We start from the raw sequence: 17,453 nt of genomic DNA on the forward strand, positions 1-17,453 counted from the left end.
AAAAGCTCTTACATAATAATATAAACTAAAGATATAAATCTCAAATTAACAATTAAAATTATTTTGATTTACCTGATTGCTTAGAATTTCTTTCTTTCCACTGAATATTTTTGCATTTGATCTGGTTTTGTCTCTCTTTTCGGAGTCGTTCTAATCTTTGAGCTTGAAAAGAAATATTATAACTATAAGTTTGTCAATGAAAGTTTACTATAAACAAAGACATAATTAACTACCTTTATATGAATAAAGATGTTTTATATTGCATATGTAGGGAAAAAGTCATAAAATTTTAAAGGTGGCACCCCTGAAAAGCAAATACCAACAAAAACATGAAAATATTCTTGATTTATAATTGAAATTAGAGGATATAAAACATTAATAGAGATCATAAAGATAGTATTAACATGGAAGAGAATAATAAAATGTGAAAACTTCTGTGATTAATATGACATTTCATTATATAAATCATTAATAACGGTCTTAAAGGAATTTTAATGCACAAATGAACTGAAGTGAATATTACATTACAGGAATAAAATTACTGTTATGAATTACTCTACCCGTTTCAAAAATTAAAGATAAATGAACTCAGACTAGACTATTAAAGTTTTAAATATAAAATCCTTTATCTAAAAATCATGAAAATTATAAAATGTCAAAGCTATATAAATTAGCATAGCTTTTCTTCAGTGGGCTGAAACAGTTTATAGGTAGTAAAATAAATGATTTGTATCTTTGTAACATTAGTCAAATCTTAAAAAGAACAATTTTTCTTATACAAAATTTTAAGATATGCTGAAAGGATTAAAAAGTAAATTCCTTGGTCACTCGAATACCCCACAATCTTAATTAATTATTAGCATCTAAGTGCTAGCTTAAGAAATTCCAACAACAAAAACAAAAGCATCACCTAAAATTATGCATTTGTGACTATACTACGATTGGTTGCTCAACCTTCAAAAGTCAGTTAACTGGATCTTTTGAAGAAATACCGTACAGCAAACAATGCTGTCCAGCACGTGGAGACTACAATGGAAAAGAAAGTCACAGCTTAGGCCACCTCTTCATATTAGGTTCCTCTCGCTAATCTTCAACTTCCTATCCTGGCCCAATGCTAATAAAAATAAATAAATACAATAAAGTTTTCTTTCAACCACTTTCAAGGTAGGAAATCTTACATTCCTGCCTTAGCATTAAGGCAGTGAAACACTGAAACGGATCTTGCTAAAATTAAACTATGCTGGCAAAACCATTCTGACAGTGTCACTCGATCGAACCCAACTCCACAGCAGCAAAATACATTCAACTGCAATTAATAAATTTGAAGGGTACAGCCAAAGTATTATAATCATAAAGCTCTCAATTTAGCAGCATTCTCCTACTAAATCCATTCAGCCTGTCATAAAAGATATCTCAATAACTTGCAAGGAAGTCAGTTTCAACTAGAGAACTGCGAATCAATGGTTCGAAATTATATTCAAACCTTCACTCGAATCCTATTTTGCTTAAAGTTCCTTTGGATACTGGGAAATGCTATTAATTATTTTCATCACAAGAGCAAATTATTCTTTGTATTGACAGATGTCACAGAACGCTGAATTCTGAACCAAAACCTTAACATGCTTTTTAGTGTAAACTGTATCCTGTTCCACCAGCAGTACTCCTTCCCATCCATTTTAGATATGGACTATGAAAATAAACATGCAAATATTTTCAGGGTTCTACTATATATCCTATATTACTTTACCTGGGAGTTAGCAGGTTACTGCCACTGATTAGGAGATTATATTTTCTGATTATCTAAATAAAAAAATTATCTCATAGAATACCATCATATTAAAACAACTACATTGTTTAGTCTAAATAGTTGATCTACGTAAAGGACTTCATCACATACCCCTTGAAATGCCCCCCAAAACCATAAGCTGGAAAAGGGGAATGAATTTTTAAAAGCTAACGACTAAATATACCTATGCTAAAACTGAGCATTTTCAGGCCACGGATACCAAAGTGTAGACAGATCAACTAAATAATGTATCAAAAACGGGGGCACCTTTTCTCATCTCACCTCCCAAGTAGGACTTCCAACTAAAAGCGGCCTTAACAGTCGGCTGTCTCCCTCCAATCCGCCACCCAGTACGATTCCTCCAAGGGCGAGAACTGTCTCAGGCAGCGCAATCCTTGTCTGGCCAGCTCTCTTTATCACGTAACCTGAACCCTGCCTACTGGTAATAGTGTAGCTCTGGTAAAGATCCTCAAGACAGTCCACTTCCCTGTCTACATGGTGACGTTTTAGAACAGAATCTCAAACATTTCTCTCATAGTCAACTTTTTCACCTACTCCTCCTCTGTCTGCTTCCTCTAACAGCGTCATTCCAGAGACTCTCACCACTCAGTCGCAGAGATGGAGAGATGCCTTAGACTGTTAGTGTAATACACTCATGTTCCTATCAATACAGAGTAACTTTTCCCATTAAACTTATTCCAACATTACGCATTATTCTATAAGACTGTTTACTGATTTAAAGCTCAGAAGACAGGACTAAAAGGCAATGTTTACCTGTATTTGAGCGTCTTCTAATACCAAAGTCCCAACTTGAGGTAATATCGACCGACTGGGCGTACACATAGCCCTGAGTCTCACCATTGCTTCCCTGAATTTCTGACCCACTGTCTCCAGGCATTGAAGGAGGATGAATCTTCTCTAGGTCAACATCATGATCAATGAGAACCATCTCACACATTCCTGTGTCATCACTGGTCACATGTGACTGTCGAATATGAGCTAGAATGATAGTTGGATTGTCCAAGAAGGCCATCCTTTCTGTGGGCCAATTTCCTTAAAAGGCTATTTTCTCCTCTTCATATTGTTTCACGGGCTCAACTACCTAGAAACATGATGCACACAGCAACATTTAAGAATAAGGCAGAGAATGACTGAATCATTTTTCAAACAAATTCAATGTGGTAAAAATGCTACCTTGAAAATCAACATTTATCCCTGTAGCTAGGAGCTTAAAAGGATTAAGTCTAAGCTGAAAGGAAATCCTTATAAGCACTAGGGGCTACTGCTCTAGTCAATGAGCTCTCCATGGTATCAGAGAAGATGGCTTGCTCTTTTACAAAACAAATAACAGTAACTCCTTAGTCAGCCCACTCAAAGCACATAACTACTGTTAAAACAATAAATTTCCCTTTCTCCCTCCCTTCATTCCCATGTAGTCTTCTCATTACTTTATAAGGTCATGGGGGAACAAGCTGTATTTTCCTCAAATGACGTGCTAAAGTATGAAACTGTATTTCTTCAGTTTATATTCCCCTCTCCTGTCATAGTTGTGAAATGTCTAAAAGGGCACAGACATGCTTTCTGAGTTACCAGGAATTTTACAAAAATGTACCATCAAACTTATTTTGTTCAATACATACATTTTCCTTCCTTCTGATTCAAGACAGTATTGTGCTTTTAAAATAAAACTTATTAATCAAACTTGTCTGCTACCAGATTAATTTCTTATTTTAGAAACCTAATTATAAGAACTGCTTCCTGAATCCTGTTAAAACTGTAATGATGTTTATTCTGGGAACAAAACGGTACCTCCTCAGTTAAATGGGAATACTCAACAAGGAAGATATTACAGGATAGTAGTTAGGAACCTAAGGGCTTACAGGCAGAACTGGGTTCAGATCCTGGCCCTATCACTTGTTAGCCGCGTGAGCTTGGTCAAAGTAGCTTTAACCTCACTGAGCCTGTTTTCTTTCATTTATAAAATGGAGATGATGTGGGGATGAAAGGATATACAGAAGATTATGTGGGTAAAATGCTTAAAAGAATAACTGGTACATAATTAAAAATTAGCTGCTCTTAATAATGATGACAGTAAAACTATCATTACCAATTTCAATGTTCAATTCTTGTTGAACATGAACTAAAATATGTCAACAATTTATCCTTTTCTCGTAAGTACACAGCAGGTAAAAATAAGTGTGTTTCCTTTGTAACAGGACTCTGCAGGTCATTTGAGTCACCTTTCTGCTCCTCTAACCAGTTAGGAAGTGCAAGGAATGTGAAAGCCAGACTGAATACATTCTCAGGAACAGTCCTGGCAGATATATATTCTTAGAAGGACCTAGAACACCATGGTTTTGTCATTTGTTTCTTCTGGAAATGGAACATGGGAAATCTAGTTAACAAATTACTTCAGCTAACTGAAATTTTAACATTTTCTATCTGGCAACATATCATTCTATTAACATCACTTGGTGGATCTTAAAGACACTGAGAGGAAGTTTAACTAAGCAGCATCTCTAATCAAGTGAATTATATTCATCTTCATTTTTTCCCTTAAATATGCACTAAGTACTTATTTTACACAGAAGCTAATGGGAAATGCAAAGATAAGGTAAAGCTGAGTCAAAAAGTTTATACCCTAATATATAGACCTAGTATATCTCCTAATATCATGGGATTCTTCTAAGTGTCAAATTTCTGAGACACTTAGTCTCAGAAACATTAATGTCAGCCCACGACTTTAAGTGTAATAATCAGAAAAAATTACAGAAATAAAGGGGAGCATTTAAGTTTCACTTGTAAAAATAAGAACTTCTTATACAACAACAAAGAGATGTATATAACCATAGAATCAGGTATGACAGTATTTGTTTTGCAACAGAACCACAGAATCACAGATCAAGAACACTTCATCTTTGTAGCAATCATGATAAGCATCTTCCCCATGAAAGTAAGGCAACAAGGCACCAGCACAGGGGCAGGTGTTTTTAACTTCATATTGACTAGTTTGCCCCTGTAAAAACAAAGGGCTTCAGTGAGAAGCCACACTTTTAATGGGTATTCTGACACCAAAAGGGCTTCCCAGGTGGCCCAGTGGTAAAGAATCCTCCTGCCGATGCACGAGTTACAGGAGATGTAGGTTCAACCCCTGGGTTGAGAAGATCCCCCAGAGTAGGAAATGGCAACCTATTCTAGTATTCTTGCCTAGAGCCTGGAGGCCCACAGTCCATGGTGTTGCAAAGAGTCAGACACAACTGAGCATGCGTGTGTACTGGCACCAAAAAGCCCAAGCACAAAGCAGCAAAAGTACACTGGCGTATCTTCAACAGGACCTTTTTCAGAATGATGAATCTGTCCCATCACCTCTTCTGGAGAAGTTATGGGCAAACACTTCTGAAGGCACATACCAACTCCCTAACTATCCTCACAGAACAGAGGCCCCCAAAACACCCTAACATGAGCAGATATCTTCTCTACTAGTATACACTATGGCTTCCTACAATGAGGAATCTATATGTATCGTTCAACAAATATTTATTCAGTGCCAGTTCTGACAGGGAACTCTGAACTATCCCGAAAAGCATGCTTTCCACCACCTATGACATGTACTTGAGGATTTAGACTGAAAGTTCTATCAGGTCAGGGGCCATAATACCATATCCTTTCTGGCAACAAAGCAGTTTACACACAACAGGAATTCAATAAATGTTGCTGTCTGACTTTCAAGGACTACGTAATTTTGTTTCAGAGATAAATTATATATGAGCATGTCATGTGTATGATTATAAAGAAAGAACTGCTTTAAAAAAAATTAATACAGGCATGAGAAGGTCTCTACAATGTACCTTCAAAAGTGTCACCTTGGGACACTATCAAATTATTCCAAAAATACTTTCCAGAACCAAAAGAATATGTTTTAAATCATCTGAAGAGTGGCAAATTATCATTTGAAGGTCGATTTGAATTGTAAGACAAAGGTATTCCAGAAAAGCAAGTTCTTTTCTTGGATCAGTTGTGCAGAGATCAAAGACCTTTAAAACCAAACATTGGGACTTTCTGGTGGTACAATGGACAGGAATCACCTGCCAACACAAGGGACACAGGTTCAATCCCTGGTCTGGGAAGATGACACACACTGTGGGACAACTAAGCCTGTGTACTAGAGCCCACAAGTGATGACTACTGAAGCTTTAGGGCCCATGAGCAAAATTACTAAAGCCCAGGCACCCTAGAACCCCTCTGGGGCAACTGCTAAACCTATGAGCTGCAACAACTGCTACTGAAGCCCGTGCGCCTAGAGCCCATGCTCCGCAACCGGAGAAGGCACTGCAACAAGAAGCTCGTGCACTGCGGTGAAGAGTAGCCCCTGGATTCGCTGCAACTAGAGAAAAGCAACAAAGATCCAGCACAGCCACAAATAAAAACTAAATTAATTAAAAAAACAAACGCTGGCAGGAAGTCAGAGAAATGGGCACTTGCATGTACTATGAGAAGGAATGAAAACTGAGGCTTTTTAAGGGGTAGGTTGGTAGTATCTATCAAAGTGTAAAACAGGAGTACCCTTTGGACAACACTGCTTCTAGGATTTGCTCTAAGGAAGCAACTGCAAAAATATTTATCTCAAGACTGTAATACTGAAAATCTGAAAGTAACCTAAACATCCTTTAACAGTGTATATGCCATGACACATCCCTACAACAGAAGACTACACAGTAATTTAAAACACACGGTAGAGAATGGATGGACAAAAGGTGGTACACACATACAATGGACAGGTACTCAGCCTTAAATACTCTAAGACACGCTAAAACACAGGGGAATTCTGAGGATGTTATGCTACATGAAATAACCTAATCACCAAAGAACTAAGAATCAAAACCAAAAAATCAGAACCAAGAATCAAATCCAAGAGCTTGGGATTTAAACCACCCTGTGGCCTCTCAAAACAGAGGAACAAAAACGACAATAGCTACGATAAACGTGACTTTTAAAAGTCCTTTTGTTGAGTTCAGGGCCTGAGAGAAGTTTCTCTCATGGGTCCTCATGACAGATGTAAGACAGTGAAGGTGTTATGCATCAGACTGGACCCTTGGCCTTCCCTCCAGTAACGCCACCATGATTTGTACAGAGCACACGTAATGACCGTTCGAAACTAAAAATCCTAACATTTTACACATGAAATGAACTCCAGAGATCATCTACTTGTTGACCTGAAACCACAGAGAAGGGTTCTACTTTAAATCCCCAGTTAGGTGTTACTATCTTTTAGAAAATCCCCAGAAATTCAAGCAACTTCAGCTACAAAATCCACACATAAAATATTCTGTCTCTTTAAATAGCCCCACCAGAAGCAAATGAGTCCCCCTTATACTTCTTCACTGACTAAGGACCTGAAATAGCAATGCGACTTAAAATGCTCACATCCAGCCAATGGTAAAGGGAAATTCCTGTTCCTGAACTTTCAAAACACCGCACATTCACTTCCCTCTGCCAGACAGACTTCACAACCCCCTCACCTGCAATCTGTGAAAACTTGTCTGAATGAGCAACAGCCTGAGGCTTCTCGAAGGTCTGCAAACTCCCAATCAAAAATTACTGCTGCCCCATCAATGTGTCATATAAATGTTGGCATGTTAATTGTGTATTTATAAGATTGTTAATGGTTAGTTAATTTACCTCCCACACTATTACTGTACTTGAAATGATTTAACGTCTGCTGAGGGAGTTAACAACATGTAACAGCAGATGCGAGATTTTTTTTTTACCTTTCCACACTGTACCCCGACTTCATGCTATTAGCATTAGGCAAGCTGAACCTAATTCCTACACAAGATTCCTTAGAAATGGTCTAGAGGCACTCACATATACTTTCCACAACCAGAAATGATCACAAGTTAGAAAAACAAAGGCTTTTTATTAGGTACAAAGTTTTCCATTTATAAAAACTGACAGACCCTATTTTTTACTAAGATTTCAAAATTCTTTAAGCTCGTTAAAGTTCAGAATTCATAAGTCTTGAAATTCGAAAATAAGTGAAATGACCATTAAAACAAATGCACTTTATTGATTTTAAATCTTTTTCCAACTCTCTCCAATTTAAATCTAAATTAAATCTTCACTTACTTTTTTTAAAGAACAAAATTGACCCTTTTCCCCCCTCAGGAGATTAAAATCTTCCCCCATGTGAATATGCCTAATTAAACAGTAAATAGTGAGACCTGACAACTGGAGAGTTTAATTTTTCCCTTCACATTTTTATATCTACACTTTGACTAAAAGTACTTACTAAATTACAACAACAGAAAAGAAATGCTTGTATCTTCTTCTGAATAATATGGTATTCACTCACTAAACATCACTGGGAACTAGGCACTGGGACTCATATAAAAAATGATATGAACACTGACCTGCACCCTCCAGAGGCTTACAAACCTCAGCAGATGAGCCATGCTGTGCACACACATAACAGTAACATCAGGCAATATGCTAATCAGCAAATGAGACATCAAGACAGTATGTTTTCCAAGAGACAAGAAAGTTACAGAAGGTTTCAGGAAGGACGAAGGTGGGATTTAAGGCTTTTATTTGGCAAAAACCATAAGGAGAACAGTAATAGGTGACAATTACTGAGCTTCTTACCCTCACTTGTACTTTTCATGTAATCACATAGTTCATCCTTACTACCACCCCAGGAGGTAAGTATTAATATTATCCTCATTTCATAGATTATTAAAAAAAAAATTAAGGCTTAAAGGCATTAAGCAACTTGCCCAAGGTCACATGGTAGATTTTTGAGTATTTTAAGCTCCTTCTGTCAATAAGTTCACTTGTCATTTGCTTTGACTAACAGAATGTAGTCAAAGTAATGTGGGATTTCTGAATCTCGGTCTTAGGAGACTCTGCAGTTTCTGCTGCAGCCCTCTTTGGACCATGTGAATCACAAGAGGTTCAGGATAAAAGACCAAATGCGGAGAGGCTCAGCTGTCAGTCATCCCAGCTACTCTGATACCACCCCCACCATGAGTGCCTGAGGTCATCTGGGAACAGTGAGACCCTCACCAACCTACCAGGACACCAGGTCTCCTCTCCTATCAAGTATCTCCTGTGGACGAAGGGACCCTGACCCTGGATTTTTCTTTCCTTGTACCACTAACATCCACCTGAAATGTCTCTGAACCTTACCATCTGCCAAGATCCAGGTAAAAGGAGCCTGGTACAGTACCGTGCCTCTCAAACTTGTCCACGGACACACCTGAAGGGCAGAGGAGAGTAACCATAAATCAACATAAGAGAGAACCTAGAGGGAGCCACCTAAAGCAACATGCTGTAAGAAATTTATTTTTAGAGTTCATTCATATTTTGCATTCTAGCCTATAATATACTGCACCTGTACGTCTTCAGAGAAAAAAATATTTTAGCTTTGAATGTAATCACTAAAACAGATAGTCCTGGAAGACGTGCCATGCTTACTTTATAGCTTCTAGGACCAACTGGCACATATTGAGATTCTCAACACCTTATTTTGAACATAGACTCTGGTGTCAGAAATATCTGATTGTCTGAACATAAAATGGTCCTTTATCAACGGGTAATTCAAGATCTAAATTTTGCTCAAAATGTTTCCTATGACAAGTATGAAGAACAGCCGTAATTAATAATAACACTAATCTATACATGAAGTTCTAAGCCCAAATTAGACAAAAATTTCTAATAAAGCTATTATAAAACAATCAGTATTTTCAAAGTGTTTTTGAAATCTGTTTATTAATTATTTGATTTTAAAATCTTTAATTCTTAAATGTGTTTGAAATTATTGTTATTAGCAATAGCTGTGAAACTTCAGACAACGTACCCACCCACCACCTCCAAAACGCCAAAGCTGCCAACGTTTCTGGCTGTTACAAGAAATCTGCTAGTTTGGTGCAATGTAGAATATCAGTAAAAAGGTAGAAATTATAAAAAAAAAATTGAAAGAAATTATGGAATTGAACAGTAAAATAATTAAAATGTATCAGAGAGACTTAACTATAGATTTGAACTTGCAGAACAGGAAGTGAATTTGTAGATAGATAGGAGAAGGCGATGGCACCCCACTCCAGTACTCTCGCCTGGAGAATCCCATGGATGGAGGAACCTGGTAGGCTGCAGTCCATGGGGTCATAAAGAGTCGGACACGACTGAGCGATTTCACTTTCACTTTTCACTTTCACGCATTGGAGAAGGAAATGGCAACCCACTCCAGTGTTCTTCCCTGCAGAATCCCAGGGACGGGGGAGCCTGGTGGGCTGCCATCTATGGAGTCACACAGAGTCGGACATGACTGAAGCGACTTAGCAGCAGCAGCAGCAGCCCTAAATTATTTTTCCAATGAGCATTGTCTCTCTGAGATAAGAGATTAGATTGACACTTGTGATAATAAACAATTTTAGGTTTTAAGATTCCAGATTTAAGAAAAAAAAGATTCCAGGTAAAAATTATTTACACTTTTACCAAAAGAAATGAATAATGCCAAAGAAACTAGACTGCTTCTCAATATGAAATTACCAATATAAGAGCTGAAACCATAAGTAACATTCAACCACTACCAAATATTCATTCATTGATGTCATTCATTCAACAAATATTTATTAAGCACTTACTATATGCCAGGCATCAGAAATACAACGCTGAGCAAAAATATTTGAAAAGACTTGACCACTGCTTTCATGGAACTGAAACTGCATCTGGCAGTCAAAATTTTAAGATGGCTCCAGAAATTCTTCTCTTGATATCCAGGCCTTTGTGTTATTCCCTCCCCTTGAGTCTGGGTGGAACCTGACTTGCTTCCAGCCAACAAAGTACCACACAGGTGATGGAAGCGTCATTCCCTTGACTACTTTCTGTTAACTAAGACTTCACACTAAGCAACTGAAGAGAGAGATTTGAATTTGGAGATTTCCCTGCCAGCACTGGAAAAGCAAACAGCCACATTATGGAAATAGGCAAGGCAAGAATCTGAGAGCAGCCTCTAGGAGCTGAGAGTGGTCCCAGCCAAGGATAACAAGGAAATGGGGACCTTATGCTGGAATTCACTGACAAGTTAATTTCATCCCTTTGAGATCCTCAGCAGAAACCCCAGATGAAGGAACTCCCTGGTGGTCCACAGGTTAGGACTCCATGATTCTACTGCTGGGGACCCAGGTTCAATCCCTCATCAGGGAACTGAAATCTGCCTGGTATGGCCAAGAAAAAAAAGAGAAAAAGGAAAAGGAAAAATGAGGAAACCCAGCTGAAGCCATGACTCCTGACACACTGAGAGACAATAAGTTTGTGGTAATTTGTTATGCAACAATAGAAATGAAAATATTAATATAGAGAGCAGGAAAACATCCTAAACCCCATTACCTTCACATACAACATTTAAGGCTCTTTACAACCCAGTTTCATTCATCTGCCCTTTCTTCCTAGCATGCAACTCCCAGGACTATTCTGAACACAGTCCTGCCTTCAGTAATGATACTTCCTTTGTGTGAGATGTGCCCTTATCTTCCAATACAAACTTTCTTCTAAGTCCAACTCAAATATTTCATCTTGTGTGAACCCTTCTCCAATCTCCAGGGTCCAAACTGTTTTGAAAACACTTTATTTCTACCTTCAATACAGTTAGTTATGTGAATATCATGTTTAAGGAAGTCTCTGATTCAATTCTAGATTCAGAAATGTGGTTACTCTATTAAGGTATAAATCTCTCTCCCTCAATCACTTGTAGTTACTGAAGATAGAAATCCCTGGACTCTCACCAACTGTACTGCAGTGGTTCTAACGTGGTGGTTCTCAACTGGAAGGCAATTTTGCTCCTCAGAGCAAACATCTAGGGACATTTCTGGTTGTCACACTGGGGATGAGTGCTATTAGCATCTGGTAGGTAGATGTCAAGTATGCTGCTAAACATCACACAATGCCCAGGACAGTACCCTCAACAAAGTTTATAGCTCCCCAAATGTCAACAATCATAATGCTGAGGTTGAGAAGGTTTACAGTGACATGTTGTTTGAAGCCACTAAATCTGTAGTAATCCCTAACCCCCTCAGAATGGTTTCAGTAATACCAAGACCAACATGTATACATATACAACTTTGCTACTAAAATCTATGCTCAAACCTTTAAAGGTACAGAATGAAGTACAGCTCCTAGTTTCTGGTTTCTGAAATTTTATCCTACCCCAAGGAGGACCAAAGCTCGAATTACTCCAAGATAAATTGCATTCCTCCAAACTTATAACTTGATCTGAAGACCGCCTATACTTCTTCACCTGCCCTCCTCCTACTCATTCTTTTAAATCCAGCTCAATGGTCAGTTCTCCAAGGAAACCTCCCTAATGAATCCCACAGACCAGGTTAGCTCCTCCCACATGGTCCCACAGCACTACACTTCGTCACTACTTCTACCAAATAATTAACCCAGCACACTGCCTGTTAGTTGTAGATGCTGTTCATTGAATTTATTCATTCAACAAATATTTACTGAATGCCTCCTGAGTGTCAGGCACGTTCTAGATGCAGAGTACAGCAGAAACCAAAGCAGACAAAGTCCTGCCCTCATGGAGTTCACATTCTAATGAAGGCGACAAACAAAACAGAAAAATTACACAGTAAGTGAGATGTGCTACAGAGAAAAGATGTGCAGAGAAGAGAGCCAGGGCCTGCCAGGTGGATGGAGCCAAGGTTGCAACCGTAAACAGTCAAGGAAGGCTTCACAGAGAAGGTGACATTTGAGTTAACCCCTGAAGGAGATAAGAGAACAAGCCATGTGGATTTCTGAGGGAAGCATGCTGCCAAGCAGGGTGAGTGTGTCTGGCATTGTTTAAGAAGTATCAACTAGTCCAGCAAGGGAGCAAGCAAGTAGGAGAAGACAAAGTCTGAAGAGTTGGGCAAACTAAGTAGAGCCTTGCAGGCAATTCTATGAACTCTGTTCTTAATCAAATTAAAATGGAGAATCACCAGAAGACTGTGAGCAGTGATATGATCTAGCTCACAGTCTAAAAGCATCTCTCTGGCTGCTATGTTAAGGGATAACGAACGAATGAATGAACAAATGAACCAATCACATTTCTTAAAAAAATAATCATCTGTTGGGGCTTCCCTTGTGGCCCACTGGTTAAGAATCCACCTTGCAATGCGAGGGACACTGGTTCGCTCCCCCGCCCAAGGAGACCCCACATGCCACGGAGCAACTAAGCCCATGGGCCGCAGCCACCGCTGCAGCTACTGAAGCCCCCGCGCCGAGAGCCTGTGCTCTGTGCCATGAGAAGCCCCCACAGTGAGAAGCCCTGCACGCTGCAATGCAGAGCAGCCTCTGCTTACGACTAGAGAAGGCCCAAGTGTAGCAACGAAGACCCACCACGGCCAATGCATTAGAAAAGAATAATCATAACCTGTCTACATGTTGGTTTTCTCTTCTCAACTCTCAGCTCCTCAGGCACACTGACTGTCCTATTCATTACTGCGCTGCCAGTTTCTAGTAGAAAGTGGCTGGCACCCAGTAAGGACTCAGTGCAGAATAAACAAACAAATCTTTCTTGTTCCCAAAGGGTTGCGCCATGATTTAAAAAAAAAAAAAAAAAAAAAAACAGGCCCCTTATCCATGGTGCTGGTTCAGTAGATAGGCCTCCTGCTACAGTCTAGGATTTATTTTCCTTTTATTGTCTCCTCAATATTTGCAGTTTGCTTAACCAAGTAGAATCCAATCGTTATGTTTCCACTTACCTGGCTCTCAGGTTAACCACATCATCAATTGAGGGAAGCAACATAGTTTATTGTAAGCATTACTCAGGAAACCTGAATTCCAATTCCCTAATTACCAGGGACCTAATTACATGGCCTTGGACAAGTTATTTCTTTAAAACTCTTTCAGCCAGTTTCACACATTAGTCTGTTTTTTGCATCTGTTCAGTGGGGAGGCTGAACAGTACAAACGGCCTTTTCAGCTCTCAAGTTCTATTCCAGTTACAAATGAAGCAGAGGAGGAGGGTGTACCTAGGAGCTCACCTCAAGTTCAGGGAAAATGCTTCGTATGCTTTTGCTCTGTGCTGTTTGCCCTCACTGCTGGGCCATGGTTCAAACTCTAAGGATAGAGGTACAAGGAATTCCTTTTTCGATAAATATTTTAATAGCATCAACGTTTTGGCAGCAAACCCTCTCAAAGGTAAACCAAACTGACTAATTTGAGTAAGCACTATCTTTTTTTTAAATGTTACTATGTATGGAAACTGGTTCCTAGAACCACAAGAGTTCACGTCAGTAAACACACCTAGAATTCCAGGTTACTGCCTGCCCCAGGACTAGTTATGGATTGACTTCAAGTGAGTCAGGCATCTCTGCCTCTCTTCCCTCACCAGTGAAATGTCCATAATCTATGTTCTATTTATCCACCTCATAGGGATACTTACAAGTACTTACTCTATTCAAATCCAAAATGCAAAATTGTCCTGTTTCAGCTACATTTGTCTGGAGGGAAAATAAGCTGTCACCTATTAAATTCATTTACTCAACTCCTAATAAACAGGGGACAGCATAAAATATACTAGCAGATAATCCCCAGACTATTTTTCTGTGACTTTGAAGGGTGCTTTGTACTTTCATCTGAATGGTAAACTTCAATAAATGGTAACTGTTTACCATTATCTCCTACCATTGGTAGGAGATCAAACCAGTCAATCCTAAAGGAAATCAACCCTGAACATTCATTGGAAGGACTGATGCTGAAGCTGAAGCTCCAACAGTATGGTCACCTGATGCGAAGAGCTGACTCATTAGAAAAGACCCTGATGCTGGGAAAGACTGAGGGCAGGAGGAGAAGGAAACGACAGAGGATGAGATGGTTGGATGGCATCACCAACTCAATGGACATGAGTTTGGGCAAGTTCCGGGAGCTGGTGAAGGACAGGGAGGCCTGATATGCTGCAGTCCATGGGGTCACAAAAAGTCGGACCCACAACTGAGAGACTGAACAACAAGAATTACTACTATTAATAAAACTGTACTAATTTGGCCAGTATTTTTTATATCCTTCTAGATTACCTTTCAAAAAAAAAAAACAAAAACAAAAACAAAAAAAAACCCACCATCCTCAGAAGGATCAAGCATGAGGACAACGGCAGGCCTGGCTTCACTATTACACAGCTAAGGTGCGAGTGTTTCACAAAATACAGTTTAAGTAAAGTAATTCTCTGGACTCTAGAAGGCTGCTTATCTAGCAAGCACATATATCACTGACAAAACTATTAGAGGTGGATTCCATTACTATTTGTTTTAAACATCAGTAAACTGCGGCACAGACTTGCCCAAGGTCCCATAACTAGTGAGAGGAGAGTCAAGATAAAACCTAGGTCGCCTGGCTTCACAATCCTTGCTCTGAATAGCTATTGTATGCTGCCCTGAATTTCCAGTTTAAGTCCATTTCATCACACTCCTAATCCTCTTCTCTCACTCATCTATATATGGGTCAAATTTACCTGTTCACTCAAGAAATTCAGCAAGAGTGAATACCTACTACATGCTGGGAAATTAGGAGCATGAAGTAGTAAAACAAAGTCCCTATCCCCAAGAGGCTTACAGTCAAGCAATAAATGTTCACAATAAAGGATGAGAGTAATGCTAGAGGATTCTATATAACAAAGTATCACAGAAACACAAAGGAACGATATCTAAATGAAACTGGATACTCGAAATAGGCTTCATAGAAATGACTAAGATCAAGATAACAGAAGTGATGACTTCCAATTAAGTCACCTTAAGAACAGGCGTGAGAGGGAGCTGGCAATTAAATAGTCTATCATGCTGGCTTCTTGATCAAGACTGTTTAAAATAAAATATGCTCTGGATCTGCCCTATGAACTGCAGATGAACATCAGGCCACGCATCAGGCCACGCACAGCATCACCGACTTGGTGGACATGAGTTTGAGCAAACTCCAGGAGATAGTGAAGTACTGGAAGCCTGTTTGTGCTGCAGTCCATGGGGTCGCAAAGACTCAACACCACTTAGTCACTGAACAACAATGCATGGGCCACGGCAGAAGCAGGGAGAGGATAACTAATCTTTGCAGTCGGGGGAATGGAGGCAACTCGCGAAGTTAAGAAAAGGTAAGTATAAGAGACCAACAGCATCAGACTAGACTGCCTGGGTTCAAATGTGGCCTCAGCAACTGTGGGACCTAGGGAAATTAACAATGTCTGTGCCTTCACTTCCTCATCTACAAACGGGAACAATTTTGGTGCCTATCTCATAGGATTGTTGTGAGGACTAAAAGAAACATTGAGGACAGGAGGAGGAGGGGATGACAGAGGATGAGATGGTTGGATGACATCACTGACTCAATGGGCATGGGTTTGGGTGAACTCCAGGAGTTGGTGATGGGCAGGGAGGCCTGGCGTGCTGCAGTTTGTGGGGTCGCAAAGAGTCGGACACGACTGAGTGACTGAACTGAACTGAACTGAATGTGTGTATAGCAGCACCTGGCCCATGGGAAGCACTATACAAATATTTACTATTATCACTGCTATTATTCCCTGGTCTAAACTGAATCCTCAAAGATGAGAAGTTGAACGGCTGGAAGAAAGGTCAAAGAGACAAGGCACTAAAATAACAAACAGAAGGGCTTTTAGTAGCAATGAGGACTGCACGGAGCTCAAAGTTGCTGATTAGATTAGCATTTCAGAGAGACTGCTCTGGCAGCTGCATAGAAGATTAACCTGATGGACAAGACACAAGATTAGTTATGAAGCTGAGACTAAAACTCAGGGAAGAGATGGTGAAATCCAAAGTAAGGCAGTGAAAAACGGGCCTATGAATTTAAGAAGTAGTTAAAAATATGTATTTAGGAGATAAAATTGGTAGAACTTGGTGACTGAGAGGATATGCAGGGTTAAGGAGAAGGGGAAAGTTTATGGCTTGCATGATAGCACCAACAAATCAAACTGTGAACTCAAAAGTAGGAAGAGCTTAACAGGGAGAGGGGAAATGAGAAACTAAGTTTCAGACACAATTAGCTTGAGATGTCTAGGGATTACCCAGAGATCCATCAGGATGCAAACCTGAGAGCCCAGGAGAAAAGTCTGAGCAAATCTGGGACAACATATAAGTGACACACACAGGATAGACAAACCTGAGGCCTAGGAGAAAGATCTGAGCAAATTCGGCAGACACACTTCCCTGGTGGCCCAGAGAGTAAAGAACCTGCCTGCAATGCAGGAGACCTGAGTTCGATCCCTGGGTCAGGAAGATCCCCTGGAGGAGGGAATGGCAACCCACGTCAGTGTACTTGCCTGGAGAATCCCATGAACAGAGGAGCCTGGCAGACTCCAGTCTGTGGGGTCGCAAAGAGTCGGACATAACTGAGCAACGAACATTTTTTTTTCAACATATAGATGGGAGATGAAGCCACAGATGTGAGCTTACCCAGGGAAAATATGCAAGGAGGAAACGAGCAGTAACCTAGGATAAAACCCAACAAGAGCAAGACAGTCCTCTCTCCGTATATGCTGGTTTGACACCTGCAGATTCAACCAACTGAAAGTTTAATTTGGTTGGTTGGTTGAATCCACAGACTCAGAATCCAGGATATGCAAGGCAATTTCATTATGCCATTTCATGTGAGGGATGTGAGCATCTGTGAATTTTGGTAT

At 39.7% G+C, this 17,453-nt stretch overlaps 1 protein-coding gene across 5 annotated transcripts in view; it reads right to left on the bottom strand.

Annotated features, from left to right (window-relative positions):
• The window catches only part of MAPKAP1 (MAPK associated protein 1), a 241,155-nt gene that overhangs the window by 209,259 nt on the left and 14,443 nt on the right, over nt 1-17,453 (bottom strand). For 3 of the 5 annotated variants that reach the window (XM_052647827.1, XM_052647822.1, XM_052647823.1), the window contains 3 exons: nt 8,972-9,041; nt 2,561-2,888; nt 73-162 (listed from right to left, as the gene is read on the bottom strand). In XM_052647827.1, coding sequence (XP_052503787.1) covers nt 73-162; nt 2,561-2,819 — 349 coding nt within the window. In that variant the 5' untranslated portion in view covers nt 2,820-2,888; nt 8,972-9,041. The remainder of the gene's footprint in view (nt 1-72; nt 163-2,560; nt 2,889-8,971; nt 9,042-17,453) is intronic. The other 2 variants (XM_052647826.1, XM_052647824.1) reach the window with 1 other exon arrangement.

The sequence above is a fragment of the Budorcas taxicolor genome, chromosome 11 (assembly GCF_023091745.1).
Source record: "Budorcas taxicolor isolate Tak-1 chromosome 11, Takin1.1, whole genome shotgun sequence".
NCBI lineage: Eukaryota > Metazoa > Chordata > Mammalia > Artiodactyla > Bovidae > Budorcas > Budorcas taxicolor.